The sequence below is a fragment of the Vipera ursinii genome (genome assembly GCF_947247035.1).
Source record: "Vipera ursinii genome assembly, chromosome: 16".
Taxonomy (NCBI): Eukaryota; Metazoa; Chordata; class Lepidosauria; order Squamata; family Viperidae; genus Vipera; species Vipera ursinii.
The window spans coordinates 2,385,380-2,407,385 of record NC_139529.1 but is presented as its reverse complement, the minus strand read 5'-3'; the positions used below and the strand labels follow the sequence as shown (position 1 = coordinate 2,407,385).

General features: G+C 51.1%; 1 protein-coding gene and 2 long non-coding RNA genes across 4 annotated transcripts; 2 read left to right on the top strand and 1 right to left on the bottom strand.

The window, feature by feature from the left end:
- Positions 1–315: 315 nt before the first annotated feature.
- LOC310647665 (uncharacterized protein) lies at positions 316–4,633 on the bottom strand. The gene is made up of 2 exons (XM_083375099.1): positions 4,617–4,633; positions 316–3,494 (listed from the first exon to the last, which is right to left on the bottom strand). Exon 2 carries the CDS (start codon positions 3,387–3,389, stop codon positions 1,365–1,367), a length of 2,025 nt encoding a protein of 674 aa, XP_083231225.1. The 5' UTR covers positions 3,390–3,494; positions 4,617–4,633; the 3' UTR covers positions 316–1,364.
- On the top strand, positions 4,092–7,646 carry LOC310647739. 2 transcript variants are annotated; one of them, XR_014493920.1, is made up of 3 exons: positions 4,092–4,103; positions 5,541–6,602; positions 7,313–7,646. It is a non-coding gene; the product is annotated as an uncharacterized lncRNA (long non-coding RNA). The 2 variants fall into 2 exon arrangements; XR_014493921.1 differs by lacking the exon at positions 4,092–4,103 and having other exon boundaries at positions 5,454–6,158; positions 6,261–6,602.
- Positions 7,647–9,308: 1,662 nt separating this feature from the next.
- Positions 9,309–21,308, top strand: LOC310647754. Its single transcript, XR_014493935.1, has 3 exons — positions 9,309–9,801; positions 17,691–17,824; positions 20,477–21,308. It is a non-coding gene; the product is annotated as an uncharacterized lncRNA (long non-coding RNA).
- The last annotated feature ends 698 nt before the right edge of the window (positions 21,309–22,006 follow it).

Below are 22,006 nucleotides of genomic sequence, written 5' to 3'. Positions count from 1 at the left end.
GGTTGTATATAAGTGCCACCCCCCAAAACCACCTCCATGGCTCCCTTGCTGATGTAGCCTTGCAGCCACGAGGCTTCCCTTTTACCAGGACCAGCCCCAGCCACCCACGAGAGATAGCGAATTGGACCAGAATTGGTTTCTACGAGAGGCACCTTTTGCTTCAATCTGATGAAGTTGAGGATCTTTCCTTCCTAACGGACCTAGTTGGGGCAGCTCAGACACCTAGGTTCTACCAGGCAAAAGAATAGTTGATTGGATGGAAGAAATCCTGTTAATCAGAAACGTGGGCAGTAAGTTAAACATACCATAATAACATAACCATGTAAAGCCATTGTATTAAAAGGAGAATGTTCGCATGGGAAAAGGCATCCTGAGCCATATAAATCTGTTGTGAAAAGATACCATTTCGGCCAGCTGAATCACATGTACAATTGAAAAAGTCCTTTGCTATTCACCCTGAGAGAGTCCCTTGGTCCTCAGCAAGGACTGTATTCCTGTAACACAGAGGTCTTCAGATGAGGCAAAGTTTATGGCCCACATAAGGAGAGAAAAGGGTAAATTGACTCATTAATTGACTCAATAATAACCAAGAGTGTAGTTTGTTCTTTCTGTGGAAGGAGGGAGTGTGCCAAAAGGTACGGAAGAGGCGAGAGTCCTATTTTAAGGGGAAAATCAACCCAGGAGAGAATGTTCTGATTTCCAGGCCCATGGAAAGAACTGTGGGCACAATTGAAAGTGGTAAGTTTCTTCAGAACATTCCAATAGCAGCTTCTGAATCTCAAAATGAAATCTCACCAATAAGAAGAAATTGTGATACAACTTTGTGGAAATGAATACACTTCCACTTATAAGATTATGTACCCCTTGAAAAGTGTGTATGATTCAAATTCAACTATTAGAAATAACAGAATAGCAGAATCATTAAACAGAGTGTAGCAATAAGGTAAAGGTTCCCCCGCACATGCGTACTAGTCGTTTCCAACTCTAGCGGCCAGTGCTCATCTCCGTTTCAAAGCTGAAGGGCCAGAGCTTGTCTGAGGACATCTCCATGGTCACGTGGCTGGCATGACTAGATGCAAAAGGCACACAGAACGCTGTTACCTTCCCACCATAGTGGTCCCTATTTTTCTACTTGCATTTCACGTGCTTTCGAACTGCTAGGTGGGCAGAAGCTGGGACGACTAACAGGAGCTCACTCTGTTATGCGGCACTCAAAATTCGGCCCGCCAAACTGCCGACCTTCTGATCGACAAGCTCAGCGTCTTAACCCACTGAGCCACCACGGAATAGTAGGGAATAGTAAAATGTTGACACAAAAAAGGATGAGATGACAATGAAGGGTAAGTGCTCACACCTTCCCAACTCTAGACATATGGTTTTTCTCCTGTGTGAATTCTTTGATGTTTACGAAGACCACCACTTTCAGTAAAGCTCTTTCCACACTGGAGGCATTTATACGCTTTCTCCTCTGAATGGATCCTTTGATGTACATAAAGGTTTCCCCTCTGACTGAAGCACTTTCCACACTCCAGGCATTTATTTGGTTTTTCTTCTGTGTGGATCCTTTGATGTAAATAAAGATGTCCCCTCCGACTGAATTTCTTTCCACACTCCTGGCATTTATGCTGTGTCTCTCCTGAGTGGATTCTTTGATGAAGACGAAAGGTGCTCCTATCACTAAAGCTCTTTCCACACTCCAGGCACTCATATGGTTTGTCTTCTGTGTGGATCCTTTGATGTATATACAGGCTGCTCCTCCGACTAAAGCTCTTTCCACACTCTGTGCATTTATTCGGTTTTTCTCCTTTGTGAATCCTTTGATGTGTATTAAGAGTGCCCCTCAGACTGAAGCTCTTTCCACACTCTGTGCATTTATTCGGTTTTTCTCCTGTGTGAATCCTTTGATGTCTATTAAGGGTGCCCCTCAGATTGAAGCTCTTTCCACACTCCAGGCATTCATATGGTTTTTCTCCTGTGTGGATTCTTAGATGTCTATGAAGGCTACCCCTCAGACTGAAACTCTTTCCACACTCCAGGCATTTATACGGGTTTTCTCCTGTATGGATCTTTTGATGACCATTAAGGGCGCTCCTCTGACTGAAGCTCTTTCCACACTCCAGGCATTTATGCTGTTTCTCTCCAGTGTGAATTTTTTGATGTCTATAAAGGGCACTACTCTGACTGAAGCTCTTTCCACACTCCAGACATTTATATGGTTTTTCTCCTGAGTGCATTTTCTGATGTCTATAAAGGTTGCCCCTGCGACTGAAGTTCTTTCCACACACTGTGCATTTATTCGGTTTTTCTCCTGTGTGAATCCTTTGATGTCTATTAAGGGTGCCCCTCCGACTGAAGCTCTTTCCACACTCCAGGCATGCATATGGTTTTTCTCCAGTGTGAATCCTCTGATGTCTACAAAGGGTACCCCTCAGACTGAAGCTCTTTCCACACTCCAGACATTTATATGGTTTTTCTCCAGTGTGGATCCTTTGATGATTATAAAGGGCGCTACTCTGACTGAAGCTCTTTCCACACTCCAGGCATTTATGCTGTTTCTCTCCAGTGTGAATTTTTTGATGACTATAGAGGTTTCCTCTCTCACTGAAGCTTTTCCCACACTCCAGGCATTTATGTGGTTTTTCTCCTATGTGGATTCTTAAATGCCTTTCAAGATGGTGGTTCCTTCTGAAGGATTTTCCACATTCTGGGCACTGATATTTCTTTCCTCCCTCCTGGATTCTCTCGGGACTCCTGAGTCTTCCATCTGTTCTCCTCTCACTGAATATCTTTCCACACTCCAGGTATTTATGTGGTTTCTCGCCTAAGTGGATCCTTTGATGTCTATAAAGGTGTCCTGTCTGACTGAAGCTCTTTCCACATTCCAGGCATTTATATGGTTTTTCTCCAGTGTGGATTCTTAGATGGTTTTTAAGATCTCCATTTCTTTGGAAGGATTTTCCACAGTCCGGGCATTTATACGGTTTCTCTGCTGTATGGATTCTTTGATGTGCATAAAGGTTTTCACTCAAATTGAACCTCTTTCCACACTCTGGGCATTCATACAGTTTCTCTGCTGTGTGGATTCTTCGATGTGCATAAAGGTTTCCCCTCTGACTGAAGCTCTTCCCACACTCCAAGCATTTAAATGGTTTTTCTCCTCTGTGGATCCTTCGATGGTTTTTAAGAGCTTCATTTGATTTGGAGGATTTTCCACATTCCGGGCACTGATATTTCTCTCCTCCCTCCTGGATCCTCTGGGGACTCCCGAGTTTCCCGCCTCTTCTGAGGGACCCTCCGCCCTTCAGGCCCGTCTCGGGGTCTCCGCCCGTTTCCTGCTCCCCGGATCGCCCTCCAGGCGGCCTCCTTTCGCGGAGTCCCCCTCCGTTCATCCCTTCCGGGCCTTCCCCGCCGTCTCCTCCCGGGGCTGCTGCGCGGGGCCTCCTCTCCTCTCGGCCGGCATCTCCTTCCTTCCTCCGCCGCGCTCACTCAAAATCCTGCAGGGGCGAAGGGGGAGAGGAAGGTCACGGCTTCGCCCCTTCCCCGGAGGGTAGTCCCAGCCCCGCCCGGGGAGGAAGGCCGAAGCCTCGGCCTCTCAGTGAAACTTTCCGGCCAGGCCTCCCTCCCAGCTCCCGTTCCACCAGACCAGGACTCGGCCTCCCCCTCACTCCCTCCCTCCTCGGCCAGAGACTTTCAGACTACAACTCCCGGCATCCCTTACTTCCTACCTGGCTCCCAGGGGTCCTCAAACTTGGCCCCTTTCAGACTTGTGGACTTCAACTCCCAGAATTCCTCAGCCAGCGTGCCTGGCTGAGGAATTCTGGGATTTGAAGTCCACAAGTCTGAAAGGAGCCAAGTTTGAGGACCCCTACGCTAAACGGACTAGTTAATTCGGCGCCTGGATTGTTTGATTCCGGAAGTGGAGGCGAGAGTTCCATGCGAGCCCTTTTGCTGGTTGCTCTTCCTCTTTCGCTTGAAGGGACCGCCCCTACGTGTCCTGCTGTTAAAGCCGCCCTCGCCAGAGCGACCAAGCGGCGTCCTCCTTCCACCCATCAGCTAGGTGGCGCCTGCGCAGTAACGACGTCTGTCTTCCTCCCACCGGGAAGGTGAATTCTAGAATTCTGAGGTCCCGTCTTCCCACACCCCCACCCCGCATCCAGGCCGGCGGAGCTGAGGGGCCTCCCGGGCTGCGTCTCTCCCCAGGCAGGGGGACCCTCCGCCCTCCAGGCTCGTCTCAGGGTCTCCGCCCGTTTCCCGCTCCCCGCTTCGCCCTCCAGGGGGCCTCCTTTCCCGGAGTCCCCTTCGGCCCATCCCTTCTGTGCCTTCCCCGCCGTCTCCTCCAGGGGCTGCTCCGCGGGGCCTCCTTCCTTCCTTCCTCCGCCGGGCTCGCCCGAAGTCCTGCAGGGGCGAAGGGGGAGAGGCGGGTCACGGCTTCGTCCCTTCCCCAGAGGGAGTCCCAGCCCGTCCCGGGAGGAAGGCCGAAGCCTCGGCCTCTCAGTGAGACTTTCCGGGCAGGACTCCCTCCCAGCGCCCCTCCTGCCAGACCAGGCCTCGGGCTCCCCCCTTTCTCCGCCAGAGAAGGGCTCGGACTGCGACTCCCGGCATCCCTTGCGCCCTACCTGGCTCCGAGCCAGGCCGCGGCCTAGTCAATTAAGCGCCTCAGTTCGATTCGTTCCCGGAAGTGGAGGCGAGAGTTCCCTGCGAACCCTTTTCTTGGTTCCTCTTCCTCTTTCGCTTGAAGGGACCGCCCCTACGAGTCCTCCTGCCAATAGCCGCCCTCGCCAGAGCGACCAATCGGCGTCCTCCTTGCATCCATCAGCTACATGGCGCCTGCGTAGTAGCGAAGTCTCGCCCCAGGCAGGGCGGGGGGGAGTTGGGGGGGCTCCGGCCAGGCCCCCCCGCGGCCCCTAGGCAGCCCCCCTCCCGCGCGGGGGTGGGAGCAGATGGGGAGAAGGGCGGGGGAGGCGGGAGAGCAGCCTTCCCGTATCTGGGGGGCGCCCCGAGGAGGAGGGAGCCGGGCTCGTCCCCGAAGCCCCCCGAAGGCGGGAGAAGCAGCGACGGAGGGAAAGCGAGCGGGGAGGAGGGAGGAATTTCCTGACAGGGAGAAGAATTAAGCAGTGGAACTACCTGCCACCAGAAGCTGTCAATGCTGCAACACTGGAAGGTTTTAAGAAGAGACTGGACAGCCATTTGTCTGAAATGGTATAGGGTCTCCTTCCTGAGCAGGGGCTGGACTAGAAGACCTCCAGGGTCCCTTCCAACTCTCATCATCTTTATTTATTTATTAATTCATTTACATTAATTCTGTGATTCTGATCCTGATCTCATGGACGAATCTGCCTGTTTCGGTCTTTTGGCTCTCCAGAGCTTCTGCCCCTCCCTTCACTCGCTCTGCATTCACACTGGAACCTCTTCGTGCATGGGGGGGGGTTGGGAAGGAGGATATGCAATTATTGTTTTGACTTTAAATATTTGTATTCATCTCATGATTTTCCCAAATGTTTTTCTTGGGTTTTTTTCTCACATCTTCTGCCCTGCCAAAGAGAAAGGAGGAAAGTGGGGAGAAGAGATAGTCCCATAAACTGGCCTTAAGAACCACCTTTTCCATTGAAGTCCCAACTAACCCTAATCAAGATTACTTCCCAGGACAGCCAATGATGTCCAGGGCCAGGCTGAGAGTCCACGGCTGGAGAAGGTTCCCAGTGGACACCCTTCAGGCGAGTCCCTGCAACAAGCCTCAATGGCAACATATGAGAGCAACCAAGAGCAACTTCTGTGGGTCCTCCTGCTACTGCCCCGTTCAAGGCTGGAGGGCTGCAATCTTAGGTCCGGGATGATGAAGGCCGCACCAGCCCTCCAGCTCCGGCCCACACAATCCGTGAGTCCTTCCTCGCACTTGCCCAGGAACTGCCAGCAAAGAGATCTTTGAGGGACCCACTGAGGTCTTTGCTGCAGGGGGGGGGGCGCTTTGGCTTTCCTGGCCCCGGAGATGAAGTACAGCTGAGCAGCCACACCCCCACCGGCCATCAGGGGGCAGCCAAAGATGGGTGTTGGCACTACCTGCTGGCCCTTGGGAGCGCTGCAGTTCAGAGATGCTCGGCCCAGTGAAGGAGGAGGGGCACTATCTGGCCCTAGATTAAAGCTCACAACAACCTGCCCAGGTAGGCTGGCAAAGGCAATATAGAGGCTGAATGGCAAGAAAGTTGCAATTTTATACTTCAGCATGACTTGTTTTCGTTCACACAACACAATTTCCTCCCTAGGATCTAACACCCCATTGACATGTGCTAAGTGTGGCAGTATTGAGAAGGGCTAGATTTCTGGAGCTTTGCCTGTTGTCCAAGACCAGCCTTCCTTATTTCCTGCTTGAGTTCCAGCCGGCCTCTCAGCTGCTCCTTTTCTGGGCTATCCTGGCTGCAGCTGAGACCCCTCCTGAAGGTGGAGAAGGAGCCAGAAACTGTCCTCTCCTAAGAATTCAGATCAGGGCCATGAAACAGAGGCCAAGAATTGTTCTGATCGGTTCTGCTCTGCTCAACCTGCATCATAAATACTGTGCCAAGTTTGGGCCCCTCAAATTCTCTGAAGAAGAGTCAGAGAAGGACAAGGTGAATGGTCGAATCCTCCCATTGGAGCAAAAAGTATTTAGGGGTACCTTTTTACCAAATAATTTCAATTTACTGTGAAATCCGTTGACACTGATGCAATTAAACAGTATCCAGTTCCTTCATAATGCATTGAGTGTAAATTTTGATTTATGACTTTCTCCTAAATAAAAAAATAGCATGGAAAATCAGGCGCTTCCTTTGATCAGGCAGCTTGGAAGGCACTAGAGCTGTGAATCTGGAACCCTGGTGTCAGAATCCATTTATATTCCATTCTTAACTCCCTATCTGTGCAACCCTAAATCTCGCCCCATGGATTCTGCCATTCCCATTAATTGGTCATCCCTATCCATTAGAAAGGGACGCGGTGTCTCAGTGGGCTAGGACGCTGAGCTTGTTGATCAGAAGGTTGGCAGTTTCGCGGTTCGAATCCTGAGTGCCTGTTACTCCTCCCAGCTCCTGCCAACCTAGCAGTTTGAAAGCACGTAAAAATGCAAGTAGAAAAATAGGGACCACTAGGGTGGGAAGGTAACAGCGTTCTGTGCGCCTTTGGCGTCTAATCATGCCAGCCACATGACCACGGAGATGTCCTCGGACAAGCTCTTCGGCTTTGAAACGGAGATGAGCACCGGCCCCTAGAGTCGGAAACGACTAGCACATGCGACTAGCACGCATGTGCGGCGGAACATTTACCTTTTACCTTTATCCCTTAGATGGAAGGTTGTTTATTCAGCCTGCCTGGAGGCCATCATCAAAGACCAGGGAAGAAACTTTGAACTGAGAAGAACAAAGAAAGAGCGGGGGGGGGTATTCTGGTTTATCTCTGATTGGAATTTGAAGGGGAGGAAGCAAAAGTTGAAAATGCATTGAAGTTCTCTTTTCCCAAGAAGGCTTTTGACACATGAAACTTAACTGATCCTGGATTGACCAAATGGACTGAGGGGAGGGGTTTTTACTCAAGGATACTTTAAAAGTATCGATCTGCGACACATTTTCCAGATCCTGTCTAGATTATCCACTGTCAACCATGTTTTAGTAAAAGTTCCTGTTTGGACAATCCTGTCTCCAAGAGTTCTTTCCTAAGATGTGGATTGGGGTGGGTCCTGACACCTGATCAGGTCAGTCAGGCTGTTGCCTGGAAGCTGCAGAGCAGGTTGGTGGAACTGGTTTCCTGGGTAAAGAAGGAACTTTTCCTGGGGTATCCAGCAGGGATGGTGGTGGTGGAGAGCAGTCTTGGATTTGTCTATATGAAAAAAGAAAAAAACTCGGGGCCAGGAACACACCACCAGTGTTCCTGGCACTTGATAGAAGGCAGCGGCAATTGGAGAACAGCATTTCTCTGGCACTGAAAACGTCTTTTTTGCCTAGGCCACGGGTCGGCAACCCGCGGCTCCGGAGCCGAATGCTGCTCTTTGAGCCGTCTCCTGCGGCTCCCAGCCGCCCGGTGTGCGCGCACCTCTTCGAATGGGCAGTGGTGCACGCGCACCTCTCCAAATGGAGAGTGGCACCGCCCGTTTGGAGAGGTGCACGTGCACCTCCCCAAACCTTTGGAGAGGTGCGCGCACACCACTGCGCGAACGGGCAGCGGCGCCGCTCTTTGGGAAAGCTGCCGCGGCACGTTTGCAGGCTGCCAAAAGCGGCAGCTCTGCAGACGGGCCGCGGCAGCTTTCCCAACAAGTGACGCCGCTGCCCATTCCGAGAGGTGCGCGCGCACCTCTCCGAACGACCGTAGGTGCGCGCGCACCTCCCCAAACCTTTGGAGAGGTGCGCACGTACCTCCGCGCAAACGGGCAGCAGCGCCGCTCTTTGAGAAAGCTGCCGCAGCATGTTTGCAGACTGCCGAAAGCGGCAGCTTTGCAGACGGGCCACAGCAGCTTTCCCAACAAGCGACACTGCTGCCCATTCCGAGAGGTGCATGTGCACCTCTTCGAATGACCGTAGGTGCGCGTGCACCTCCCCAAACCTTTGGAGAGGTGCGCCCGCACCTCCGCACAAATGGGCAGTGGCGCCGCTCTTTGGGAAAGCTGTCGCGGCATGTTTGCAGGCTGCCGAAGGCGGTAGCTCTGCAAACGGGCCGTCGACATCGCGTAACCGGGAACCGGTTCCATCACATTAAAAAATGGCAACCACGCGCGTTCGCACATGCGCAAGAAAAAATGTTTTGCGCATGCGCAATTTTTTTTCCGCATGCGCATGCATGGACGCACGCACGCGGCTCCCACTTTTTTTTATGTGTGATGGAACCGGTTCCCAGTGGCTCTTTTGCTTTTTCAGGTTGCCGACCCCTGGCCTAGGCATATAATATAGCTGATGGAAGTGACTTTAGGCAAACAAAGCTACTCTTGGCCAGGAAGCCACAGATGGGGACTATGGAGATATTTCCCTCCGCACCAGCCACCCACCCAGCCCCTGCTTTCTGGCCCCCATGGTCCAAGGGCCCTTGCACCTGCTGAGGAACCACCAGAGACGTCAGGGGAGCACTTTGAGGGACCCAACTGCCATCCTTACTGTGGGGGCTGCCAAAGTCTTCAGGGTTCTTGAGATGGAATTAGATCACAGCAGCAGCTCCACTAACGGCCATCAGAGGGCAGCAAAGGAGCAGACCCTGAGATGCTCAGCCCCAAGTTTCCTTTGAAGGGCCATTCCTAGCCTGCCTTCCTGCCAAGAAGGTGGGGTGCTGGGTCTCCCTAGATTAATGCCTCACAACCACTTGCCCAGGTAGTCTGCCCAACATGCCCAATTTCATTGAGGGCTTCATTAGCGTTTTGGTTGACCTTGGGGGGCCGGGATGGGGGTGGCCATCTCAATATTAGGAAGCTTGGTTGAGCAGTGGGCTAATGCCTCCTTAAGTAACACCAGCTGCCTGCAATTATTGCAGGTTCGCATCCCACCAGGCTCAAGGTTGACTCAGCCTTCCATCCTTCTGAGGTAGGTAAAATGAGGACCCAGATTGTTGGGGGCAATAAGCTGACTTTGTAATAATGCCGCTTGGGGGGGGGGGTGAAAGCCCTAATAAGCAGGCATATACACAGAATGAAGGCTATTGCTAAGCACATTTGATTTGTGCTTAGATTGTAAGCCGCCCTGAGTCTTCGGAGAAGAGCGGCATATAAATGGGATTAAAATAAAATAAAAAAAATATTGTTCGCTTTGGGAGGGCACCTGTGAGGGCCCAGGTTGGGGGGGGAACCATTGTCTCCAGGTGAGGAAGGCACTATAGCCTTGTCCACCAGAGGAGCCTGGCTGTTGTTATCAGGCCATGCAGAGGACCCTCAGTCATGCCAGTTGCTTGGGGGGCACCCGGCTGCACTTATCTCTTCAACGCTGCTGCTGATTGGCTCGCTCTCCTTGGCAATTTGATGGGAGACCACGAGGAGAGGTCAGGAGGAAGGTACAAGGGATTGGAAGCATGGCTGCTTGTGGTTAAGTGCTAAATGCTAAGTTAAGTGCTAAGGCAGGACTTCTCTCGGTCCCTTCCTCTCTTTATAATCTTCCTCCCTCCCCATTGCTGAAAGGATGCTGAAAGGCAAAAGGGGAAACATTTCTCTATGCCTTCTTCCCTTGCGATCAAATGCCACTGTGGCTGGTAGTCTGTGGCCACTTAAAAGACCGAGAACAAACCAGGTTCAATTTATCCCATGCCTGCATTTAGTGGGGACGTCCACAGACAACAGTACAGCAAAAGTGTCAAAATGGTGGCTGTGATAGTTGATCAGAGCACCTCCATTTTTTATGTGCAACAGCTTTAGCATTTAGGAGCAGGTGTAAGTTAGTTGCTTTTCTATTAATACATAACCCTTACAAGGGCTCTCCTGTAGGGACCCTGCCTTGGTCTAATTCAGACTGGAAATATAACAAAGGAAAATGTTTTCCCCCACTCTGCTCTGTCCTGTTTTCCCCACTTGAAATGGCTCTTTGCAACACACAAGGAGGGGACACTTTCCTAAAGAGCTCACAATTCAAGAATACCAATGTTAACTTGGACTGCCAATCAAGTCCTGTCTGCGACAAAAGAGAACATAAAATTGCTTTCTCCTTTGAGCCCAAGTCTCAATTGAAGTAGCCGAAGGACCACTCGGGACGACAGGCTAGTTAACAACAGGTTTATTAAGAGCAAGGCAAACATAGAATAACTTGTCCGGCTTTTATAGCCGGCAGCTGGTAGCGAGGACCAATCAGAGGTGTTTATTTTGGCGCCGTGTCAGGCAGGGACCAATCCGCGTCGTCTTCTGTTGACAGCTCCGGCTTCCGCGTGGTTTGGTGTTTTGACAGCCGCGAGCTGTCAGAGGTTGCGCCTGCGCTGTGCGGTGGACGCTTTGACAGCTCAGGCTTCCTCATGGTCCGGAGTTTGACAGCCGCGAGCTGTCAGTGGTGGCGCCTGCGCTGTGCGGGGAACTTTGACAGCTGTCAAAGTTCCCGCGTGTTTTCCTGTCAGATGGCTTTATGTTTATACACTTTGATGATGCAGTCTTATTTGTATTGTTAACATATATACACATCAATTAAAGGATTGTTTACATATATAACACACCCCTTACCCCTCCCCTGGTGCGTTTCTTTCCTCTTGGATGTTTGAACCTGCCCACTGATAGTCTTTTAGGTAGGTGGGTGGTCTTCGATTTCTGGTTGAGCGGCGAAGGGGTGGAGGGTGGTCTGGTTCTGGTTCTTCATTTTGGTGTTCCTCTTCCTGGTTTGGGATAGGCAGCATTTCCGGTGGGGGTTGTATGTCGGCACTGGTTGGTCGCTCAGAATTGTGTGGTGGTTGTCTGGGTCTGAGCTGGTCAATATGGCGGCGTATGTTGCCCTGTGCCTGCGTAGCTATAAGGTATGAGATGGGCCCTGTTTGTTTTATTACTGTCCCTTGGACCCACTTGTTTTTATCTGTGTATGATCGTGCCCAAATCAATTGACCTGGGTTGAGTGTGCGGGCGGGGTGGGGGTGCTGTTTTTCTTCCGGGTATGTGTCAGGGTGCAGTCTGTCGAGACGTGTTATTAGCCTCCTCCCCCATCTTAATTCCGCCGGAGATTTGCCGGTTGTAGAGCATGGAGTTGTGTGTTGTGATAAGAGGAACTGGCTGAGTCGCCTCTGCCAATTTCCTTTAACGAATTTTTTTAACGCTTCTTTTGTGGATCGTACCATAATTTCAGCCATTCCGTTCGACGATGGGTGGAACGGCGCCGACGTGACCAGCCTAATACAATTCTTCATAGCGAAGATCTGAAATTCACGAGAGGTGAATTGAGGTCCGTTGTCGGAAACTATGGTGTCAGGTAGGCCGTGTGTAGCGAATATTTTTCGTAAGGCTTGAATAGTGGCTTCGGATGTTGTTTTTCTAAGGGGTGTGACTTCCAGCCATTTAGAATAGCTGTCCACTACAATTAAGAAACTTTGGCCCTGGATAGGTCCTGCAAAATCTATATGTATACGTGACCAAGGGTTCCTTGTAGTCTCCCATTTATGGATTGGTGCTTGGGGTGGTTCGTTTCTGGTCTCTTGACAGGTATAACACCCACCCACATACTTTTCTATTTGTTTATCTATGCCTGGCCACCACACATAACTTCTAGCCATCGCCTTCATTTTTACAATTCCAGGGTGTCCTTCATGTAAAATGTGTAATGTTTGGTCTATGTTTTTCTCTGGTATGATGACCCTATTTCCCCACAGCAGGCATCCTCTATGTGTTGAGATCTCATTTTTTCTGTTATAATAAGGTTGGAATTGGGGTTGTGGGTTTTGAGCTGGCCACCCTGTTGTGGCCCATTTGAGGACTCTGGCAAGTATCTTATCTTTGGCTGAATTATTAGCTATAATGTTTGCAGTCAGGGGGCATTCTGGAAGTTGGGAGATTGCTAAAATCTGGCTGGCTGGGTCTGGGTCTGAGTCCCTGGTTTGTATGGGCAGTCTGCTGAGGCAGTCAGCATGTCCCAATTCCTTACCTGGTTTATGTATTAGCTGATAGGAATAGGCTGCTAAGAATGTTGACCATCTTAAAATTCTCGGTGAGAGAATTTGTGGAGTAGTTTTATTCCAAGTGAATATGCCTAGCAGGGGTTTGTGATCCGTAAATATAGTAAATGGTCTTCCATACAGGTAATCGTGAAATTTTTTGACCCCTGCTACTATCGCTAGGGCTTCCCTGTCAATTTGTGCATAGTTTCTTTCAGCTTTGGTCAGAGTGCGTGAATAGAAGGCTATGGGTCTTTGTGTACCGTCCTTGAATAGGTGACTTAAGACAGCCCCGATTCCATAGGGTGAGGCATCGCAAGCGATGCATATTGGGGTGTCCTCTCTGAAAAGGGTGATAGTTGAACTGTGGCAGATAATCTTTTTTAACGATTGGAAGCTATTCTCATGTTCTTTGGTCCAGGACCAAGTTGTACCCTTGTCTAGGAGCCTGTGCAGAGGCTCCGCAATAGTGGCTTTATGGGGGATGAAGGCGTGGTAAAAGTTTAACAGTCCTAAAAAGGATTGAAGCTCTTGCTTATTCCTAGGGCTGGGTGCGGTCTGGATAGCCTGGAGTTTTTCTGAGGTGGGGTGGATGCCCTGGCTATCTATTTTGTACCCTAGGAATTCAGTGGATGTGACTCCAATAGAGCACTTTTCCCGCTTAAGTTTGAGGCCGGCTTCTCTGAGCCGGCTCAGCACAGCTGACAGCCTGTCAGCTAAGTTCGCTTCGTTTTCTCCGGCGATGAGAACATCGTCGAAATAGGGGCAGACCCCGGGTATTCCTTTCAGGGTCTTCTCCATGATACCCTGAAATATACCCGGGGCCGCCGATATGCCAAATTGGAGCCTCTTTACTTTAAAGGCACCGCGGTGGGTGACAATTGTCTGGGCCTCCGCGGTGTCATCAGTGACAGGCAGTTGCAAATACGCCTGCGTGAGATCAAGCTTGGCGAAAAGGGCGCCAGAGCGGATGGAAGCAAATACGTCCCTTACCGCTGGCACTGGGTAAGCATGGGGGCTGAGGGCTAGGTTGACTGTCGCCTTATAATCAGCGCACACTCTCACTTCACCATTAGGTTTGATTGGGGTGACAATAGGGGTCTCCCAGGTGCCCCCTTCTGTTGGCTCAAGCACCCCTAGTCCTACGAGGCGATCAAGTTCATTTTCAATTTTTTCTTTAAGGGCAAAGGGTACCCTCCTGGCTCTTATTTTAATTGGTTGGATTGCTGGGTTTAACTGCAAGGAAATGGGGGGACCCGTATATTTTCCTAAAGTGCCATCGAAAACGTCGGCGTACTTATCGCAAACGGCTTCTAGGCTGGGTGCTTGAATGGTGTTAACCCCCGTTAGGGCGATGCCTAGTGAACTGAACCAGTTTAGCCCTATCAAGTTGGTACGGTTCCCTGGCGTGACTAAAACCTCCAGGGGACCCTTGAACCCCTTGTACTGCACCACGACCTTGGCTTTCCCTTCCAATGGAATGGGGGTTTTCTGGAAGTCTGCTAGGTGTACCTGAGTTTGTTTCAGAGGAATTTGTCCTCGGCCTTTCTGACAGATCTCCTGATAGGTTGTCAGCGAAATTAAGGAGACTGCTGACCCTGAATCTACTTCCATGTGGCAAGGCACCCCCTGAATTTTGACCCAAACCTTAACCTTGGAGCTTATGCTGTTTACCCTGTCTATTGTCTCTACCAGGGGCCCTGGTGGGGTTTCCCTGCTGGCCTGGGCAGCCGGCCTACCTGGGGGATTTGCCTCCACCTCATTGATGTTGTCCCGGCCCTTGCTGCGGCACACCGGCTTGATGTGGCCAGTCTTCCCGCAGTTGTGGCATTTCGCGTTCCTAAAGCGGCAGCTTCCTCGGGCATGGTTGCCCCCGCAGCTGGCACAGGCGGCTCGTTGCTCGTAACGCGGTGGTGGCGGTGGGGGGTTCCTGGACCCACGGCGGTCCGACGTGTTGCCTCTCCTTGGCTGCCGGTGCTCCATTCTGCGCTGTAGGGCTTCTCCATCGGTGAAATCCACCGACTCTCCGCTGTCGCTGAAGGTTGCGCTTTCCTGGTAGACGGTCGCGGGGGTCTCTGGGGTCGTGTTCGTCGGCTTCTTCTTGTGGCTGTGTTCGTATGCCATGATCTCTCTGGTCAGCTCTGCCAGGTTCATGTCGGGTTTGGACGTCAGTTTCTTCTGTAGCCTCTCGTCCCTCAGACCGATCACCACCTGGTCTCTGATGCGGTCTTCCAGGTCGGGGAAACAGCAGTTCCGTGCGGCGTGTCTGACCCCGGCGATGAACTCGTTGGCGGGCTCATCCTGCCGTTGTTTCTTTTGTGCGAATTGCACCCGCCAGTACAGTTCTGAACTAGCCGGCATGTAGTACTTGTTCAGCTGGTCCACCAGGTCCGCGTAGGAGACTTCAGTGATGGGCACCGGGCTGAACAAGCCGACGGCTGCATCATACACCGGGGGTCCGCTGATGTACAGCAGAGCTGCGGCCTTTGCTCGGTCGTCAGTGATTTTACTGACGAGGAGGAATCCCTCGACTTGGCCGAGGTGTGATTGCCATCTCTCGGGATGGCGGGTATCAAACTCCCTCACACGGCCGAAGTTTGCCATGTCGTCCGGTCCTGGGTTGCTCCGATGGAAGTTAAAACTTCCGTGACAGCTCTTGCCGGGAACTCTCTTCCTCGGCCGTGACTTCAGCTCCGGAGCGATCCCACCTTCGTCGCCAGTGAAGTAGCCGAAGGACCACTCGGGACGACAGGCTAGTTAACAACAGGTTTATTAAGAGCAAGGCAAACATAGAATAACTTGTCCGGCTTTTATAGCCGGCAGCTGGTAGCGAGGACCAATCAGAGGTGTTTATTTTGGCGCCGTGTCAGGCAGGGACCAATCCGCGTCGTCTTCTGTTGACAGCTCCGGCTTCCGCGTGGTTTGGTGTTTTGACAGCCGCGAGCTGTCAGAGGTTGCGCCTGCGCTGTGCGGTGGACGCTTTGACAGCTCAGGCTTCCTCATGGTCCGGAGTTTGACAGCCGCGAGCTGTCAGTGGTGGCGCCTGCGCTGTGCGGGGAACTTTGACAGCTGTCAAAGTTCCCGCGTGTTTTCCTGTCAGATGGCTTTATGTTTATACACTTTGATGATGCAGTCTTATTTGTATTGTTAACATATATACACATCAATTAAAGGATTGTTTACATATATAACACATCAATGATACAGGATTGATGCTACCAAGGTGCTTTTCCTTCCTCCCTTGTTCCCTCCCTTCTCATCTCTTTCCTTCCTCCACTCAGAAAAGGGTGATGGGGGGTGGGGGAGATTGCCAGCACTGCCGGTCTTGCATCCAAGAGGCTTCCCTTTCACCAGGACCAGCGCCGCCCACCCACAAGGGATAGCGAATTGGACCAGAATTGATTTCTACGAGAGGGACCTTTTGCTTCAATCTTATGAAGTTGAGGATCTTTCATTCCTAAGGGACCCAGTTGGGGCAGATGAGACACCTAGATTGTGCCACGACACACATGTTCCAATTAGAAGATTATTTAAAGGCAACTTATTAATCTCACAAGGAGGTTTCCCTTAATGAAAAGAGGAGCACAGGACACATACAGAAGAAAAAGTACAAAAGAATAGTTCATTGGATGGAAGAAATCCTGTTACATCAGAAACGTGGACAGTAATTGAAACATCCCATAAAAACATAACCATTTAAAAGCATTGTATTCAAAGGAGAACGTTCGCAGGCATGGGGTAACAGCGTTGTGTGCGCCTTTGGCGTCTAGTCATGCCAGCCACATGACCATGGAGACGTCCTCAGACAAGCTCTTCGGCTTTGAAACAGAGATGAGCACTGGCCCCTAGAGTTGGAAACGACTAGCACGCATGTGCGGGGGAACCTTTACCTTTATCCCTTAGATGGAAGGTTGTTCATTCAGCCTGCCTGTAGGCCATCATCAAAGACCAGGGAAAGAACCTTTGAACTGAGAAGAACAAAGAAAGAGGGGGGGGGATTCTGGTTTATCTCCGATTGGTATTTGAAAGGGAGGAAGCAAATGTTGAAAATGCATGGAAGTTCTCTTTTCCCACGAAGGGTTTTGACACCTGAAACTTAACTGATCCCGGACTGACCAAATGGACTGAGGGGAGGGGTTTTTACTCGGGGACACTTTAAAAGTATTGATCCTGTCTAGATTATCCACTGTCGATGTTTTAGTAAATGTTTCTGTTTGGACAATCCTGTCTCCAAGAGTTCTTTCCTAAGATGTGGACCGGCGTGGGTCCTGACACCTGATCAGGTCAGCCAGGCTGTTGCTTGGAAGCTGCAGAGCAGGTTGTTGGAACTGGTTTCCTGGGTAAAGAAGGAACTTTTCCTGGGGTATCCAGCAGGGGTGGTGGTGGTGGAGCAATCTTGGATTTGTCTATATGAAAAAAGAAAAAAAACTCAGGGGCCACGAACACACCACCAGTGTTCCTGGCACTTGATAGAAGGCAGCGGAAATTGGAGAACAGCATTTCTCTGGCACTGAAAACTTCTTTTCTGCCTAGGCATATAATATAGCTGATGCAAGTGACTTTAGGCAAACAAAGCTATTCTTGGCCAGGAAACCACAGATGGGGACTATGGAGCTATTTCCCTCCGCACCACCCACCCACCCAGCCCGATTTTCAACCCCCATGGTCCAAGTGCCCTTGTACCTGCTAAGGAACCACCAGAGGTCAGGGAAGCGCTTTGAAGGACCCAACTGCCATCCTTACTGTGGGAGCTGCCAAAGCCGCCTGGGTTCTTGAGATGGAATTAGAGCAGCAGCTCTGCTAACAGCCATCAGGGGGCAGCAAAGGACCAGACTGCGCCATCTGTTGGCCCTCCCTGAGATGCTGAGCCCCAGGTTTTCTTTGAAGTGCTACTCCTAGCCTGCCTTCCTGCCAAGGAGGTGGGGCGCCAGCTGACCTCAGATTAGTGCATGACAACCAGCTGCCCAGGTAGTCTGCCCAACACGCTCTAGAGCAGGGGTGTGAAACTCAATATCATTGAGGGCTGCATTAGTGTTGTGGTTGACCTTGGGGGGCTGCGGTGGGGGTGGCCACCTCAACATTGTTTGTTTCAGGGAGGGTGCCTGTGGGGGCCCAGGCGGGAGGGAATACATTGTCTCCAGGTGAGGAAGGAAAGACCAGGGCGAGCACCATAGCCTTGTCCACCAGGAGCCTGGCTGTCCCTCCCAGGCCATGCAGAGGACCCCCAGTGATGCCAGCTGCTCGGGGGGCACCCAGCTGCACTTACCTCTTCAAGGTCCTGGGGCGCAGTTGGGCTTGCTGCTGGTGTACCTTTCGCCTAGTCGCGCAGCGGGAGCCCTGCCTGAGCTACTCGATGTCCTCTCGGGGTTGGTGATTGAGTTCCCCAAACTTATAGTTTTGGGTGACTTCAATCTACCATCCCTAGGAGGATCATCTGAGTTAGCTCGGGAGTTCATGGCTTCCATGACCGCCATGGACCTGATGCAAGTAATTCTTGGACCAACTCATGAGGGAGGCCACACCCTTGACTTGGTTTTCTTATCTGGACAGTGGTTTGATGATCTTGGTGGGGGCTCTCCAACTGTTATGCTCCTGTCATGGACCGATCATCACCTCCTGCGGCTGGTCTTCTGTTTTGCCACCCCCCGCCGTGGGTGTATGGAGCCAACTAGATGGTACCGCCCCAGGCGCTTAATGGATCCTGACAGGTTCCAGGCAGCGCTTGGGGCCCCACCTGCCTCCCCTGCTCACAACTCGGCGGATGCCTTAGTGGAAGCCTGGGAAAGGGCAGCCACGGAGGCACTTGACCGAGTTGTACCCTTGCGGCCCCTGACCCGGTGCAGATCCCAGCGAGCTCCATGGTTCTCTGCGGAGCTCCGGGAGATGAAGCGTCGGAGACGGGGCCTAGAGAGCCGTTGGAGGTCCAGCCAATCCGAATCCGACCGGTTGCGACTAAGAACCCATATTAGGTCTTATCTCGCAGCGATGAGAGCAGCGAGGTCTAATTACTTCTCCGCCCTCATCGCGTCCGCAGATAATCGCCCGGCCGCCCTGTTTAGGGTGACCCGCTCCCTCCTCAATCAGGAGGTGAGGGAGGAGCCCTTGCAGGGTCGTGCTGAGGAATTTGGTCAATATCTGTTGGATAAAATCGCTCGGATTCGGACCGGCCTGGACTCCAACTGGGCAGAGTCTGACGAACAGGACACGGGCGGTCTTGTCGATGTTATCTGGGAGGAGTTTGATTCTGTGACCCCTGAGGAAGTGGACAGGATTATGGGGAGATTGAGCTCCACCACATGTTTATTGGACCTGTGCCCTTCCTGGCTGGTTTATGCAGCTCGGGAGGGGACACGAGGCTGGTTCCAGGCGGTTATATCTGCTTCTTTGAGTGAGGGTAATTTCCCCGCCGCCTTGAAGGAGGCGGTGGTGAGACCTCTCCTCAAGAAGCCCGCCTTGGACCCAGCTGTGTTAAATAACTTTCGTCCGGTCTCCAACCTTCGCTTTCTTGCGAAGGTTGTTGAGAGTGTGGTGGCGCATCAGCTCCCTCTGGTCCTGGATGAAGCGGATTATCTAGACCCGTGCCAATCGGGTTTCAGGCCCGGGTACAGCATGGAGACGGCATTGCTCACTCTGGTGAATGATCTCTGGAGGGCCCGGGACAGGGGATATTCCTCTGTCCTAGTCCTATTAGACCTCTCGGCGGCTTTCGATACCATCGACCATGGTATCCTGCTGCGGCGTCTCAGGGGATTGGGAGTGGGAGGCACAGTTCTTCGGTGGTTCTCCTCCTATCTCCTGGGACGTTTGCAGTCGGTGTTTGCAGGTCGACCCCAAGGTCTCTCGTTTGTGGAGTTCCTCAGGGGTCGGTCCTCTCGCGTCTCCTGTTCAACTACATGAAACCGCTGGATGAGATCATTCGTGGTTTTGGAGTGGGTTATCATCAGTATGCTGATGACACCCAGCTTTTCATCTCGACCCCAAACCACATCAGTGATGTCCCGTTGCCTGGAAGCGGTCCGGGAATGGATGGGGAGGAACAGGCTTCAACTCAACCTGGACAAGACTGAATGGCTGTACATACCGGCATGTCAGGATATTCAGAGTATTCCATCTCTTAATATCGGGGGCGAGTTATTACCCCCCATAGATAAGGCTCGCAATCTGGGTGTCCTCTTAGATTCACAGCTCTCCTTAGAAGATCATATAGGAGCTGTGACTAGAGGGGCCTTCGCTCAGGTTCGTCTGGTGCGCCAGCTGCGACCCTATCTGGACCTGGATGCCTTGCGTACAGTCACCCATGCACTTGTGACCTCTCGTCTTGACTACTGCAACGCTCTTTACATGGGGCTGCCCTTGAGAACCACTCGGAAGCTTCAGCTGGTGCAGAGTGCAGCTGCACGAGTGCTTTTGGGGGTCTCCCGATACTCCCATATTACACCTCTGCTCCGTGAGCTGCACTGGCTTCCAGTTGCCTTCCGGGTGAAATTCAAGGTGCTAGTGATGACATACAAAGCCCTACATGGCGTGGGTCCGGATTACCTACGGAAGTACCTACTGCCAGCGTCAACATCCCTCCGTCCTGTGCGCTCCCACAGAGAGGGCCTCCTCAGGGTGCCGTCAGTCAGAGAATGTCGGCTGGTGACCCCCAGGGGGAGAGCATTCTCGGTGGGTGCGCCAATCCTTTGGAACCGCTTACCAGCTGAAATCCGGATGAGCCCCGACCTTCGCTCCTTCCAGCGTGATCTAAAAACTTATCTATTCCAACAAGCCGGCCTGGCCTGATGGATTTGGGTTTTAAAATTTTTTCACTCTATTGCTTTATTGTATTCTTACTTTATTGCTCTGTACACCGCCCTGAGTCCTCCGGGAGAAGGGCGGTATATAAAACAAACAAACAAACAAACAAATAAATAAATAAATAAATTAGGCTATTGCTAAGCACATTGATTTGGGCTTCTTAGATTGTAAGCCGCCCTGAGTCTTCGGAGAACGGTGGGATATAAATGGGATTTTAAAAAAGGCTGCTGCTGATAGGCTCACTCTCCTTGGCAATTTGATGGGAGACCACCAGGAGAGATCAGGAGGAAGGTACAAGGGATTGGTAGCATGGCTGCTTATGGTTAAGTGCTAAGGCAGGACTTCTCTTGGTCCCTTCCTCTCTTTATAATCTTCCTCCATCCCCAATTTTCTTCTTTTTCCTTCCCCCCTTTCCTTCTCTTTCTTTCTCTTTCCTCTTTCCATTTCTCCTTCCTTCTCCCTTGGATGCTGAAAGACAAAAGGGGAAACATTTCTCTAGGCCTTCTTGCCTTGTGATCAAATGTGACCACTTAAAAGACCGAGAACAAACCAGGTTCAGTTTATCCCATGCCTGCATTTAGTGGGGACTTCCACAGACAACAGTACAGCAAAAGTGTCAAAATGGTGGCTGTGATAGTTGATCAGAGCTCCTCCATTTTTTATGTGCAACAGCTTTAGCATTTCGGAGCAGGTTTAAGTTAGTTGCTTTTCTATTAATACATAACCCTTACAAGGGCTCTCCTGTAGGGACCCTGCCTTGGTCTAATTCAGACTGGAAATATAGCAAAAGAAAATGTTTTCCCCACTGGAAATTTTTGCAACACACAAGGAGGGGACACTTTCCTAAAGATCTCACAATTCAATACCAATGTTAACTTGGACTGCCAATAAAGTCCTGTCTGCGACAAAAGAGAACACAAAATTGCTTTCTCCTTTGAGCCCAAGTCTCAACGGGTGCAGGATTGATGCTACCAAGGTGCTTTTCCTTCCTCCCTTGTTCCCTCCTTCCCTCCCTTCTCATCTCTTTCCTTCCTCCGCTCAGAAAAGGATGATGGGGGTGGGGAGGTTGCAGCCACAAGGCTTCCCTTTCACCAGGACCAGCCCCGCCCACCCACGAGGGATAGCAAATTGGACCAGAATTGGTTTCTACGACAGGGACCTTTTGCTTCAATCTGATGAAGTTGAGGATCTTTCCTTCCTAAGGGACCCAGTTGGAGCAGCTCAGACACCTAGATTCTGCCACAGCACACTTGTTCCAATTAGAAGATCATTTAAAGGAAACTTATTAATCTCACAAGGAGGTTTCCCTTAATGAAAAGAGGAGCAAATGACACATACAGAAGAAAAAGTACAAAAGAACAGTTCATTGGATGGAAGAAATCCTGTTACATCAGAAACGTGGACAGTAAGTGAAAAATCCCATAATAACACAACCATTTAAAATCATTGTATTAAAAGGAGAACATTCACATGCGAAAAGGGATCCTGAGTATCATGAGCCACAGAAATCTGTTCTGAAAAGATATTTCGGCCAGCTGAAACTTTAGCATGTACAATTGAAAAAGTCCTTTGCTATTCAGCCTGAGAGTGTGCCTTGTTTTGCAGTTAGAAAGTCACAGGCACCTAGAATATTACAAGGTTATCATAAAAATATTAAAGT

What these genes read in the sequence shown, in the direction of transcription:
- LOC310647665 (XM_083375099.1), bottom strand. Translation starts at nt 3,389, where the DNA reads ATGAACGGAGGGGGACTCCGCGAAAGGAGGCCGCCTGGAGGGCGATCC.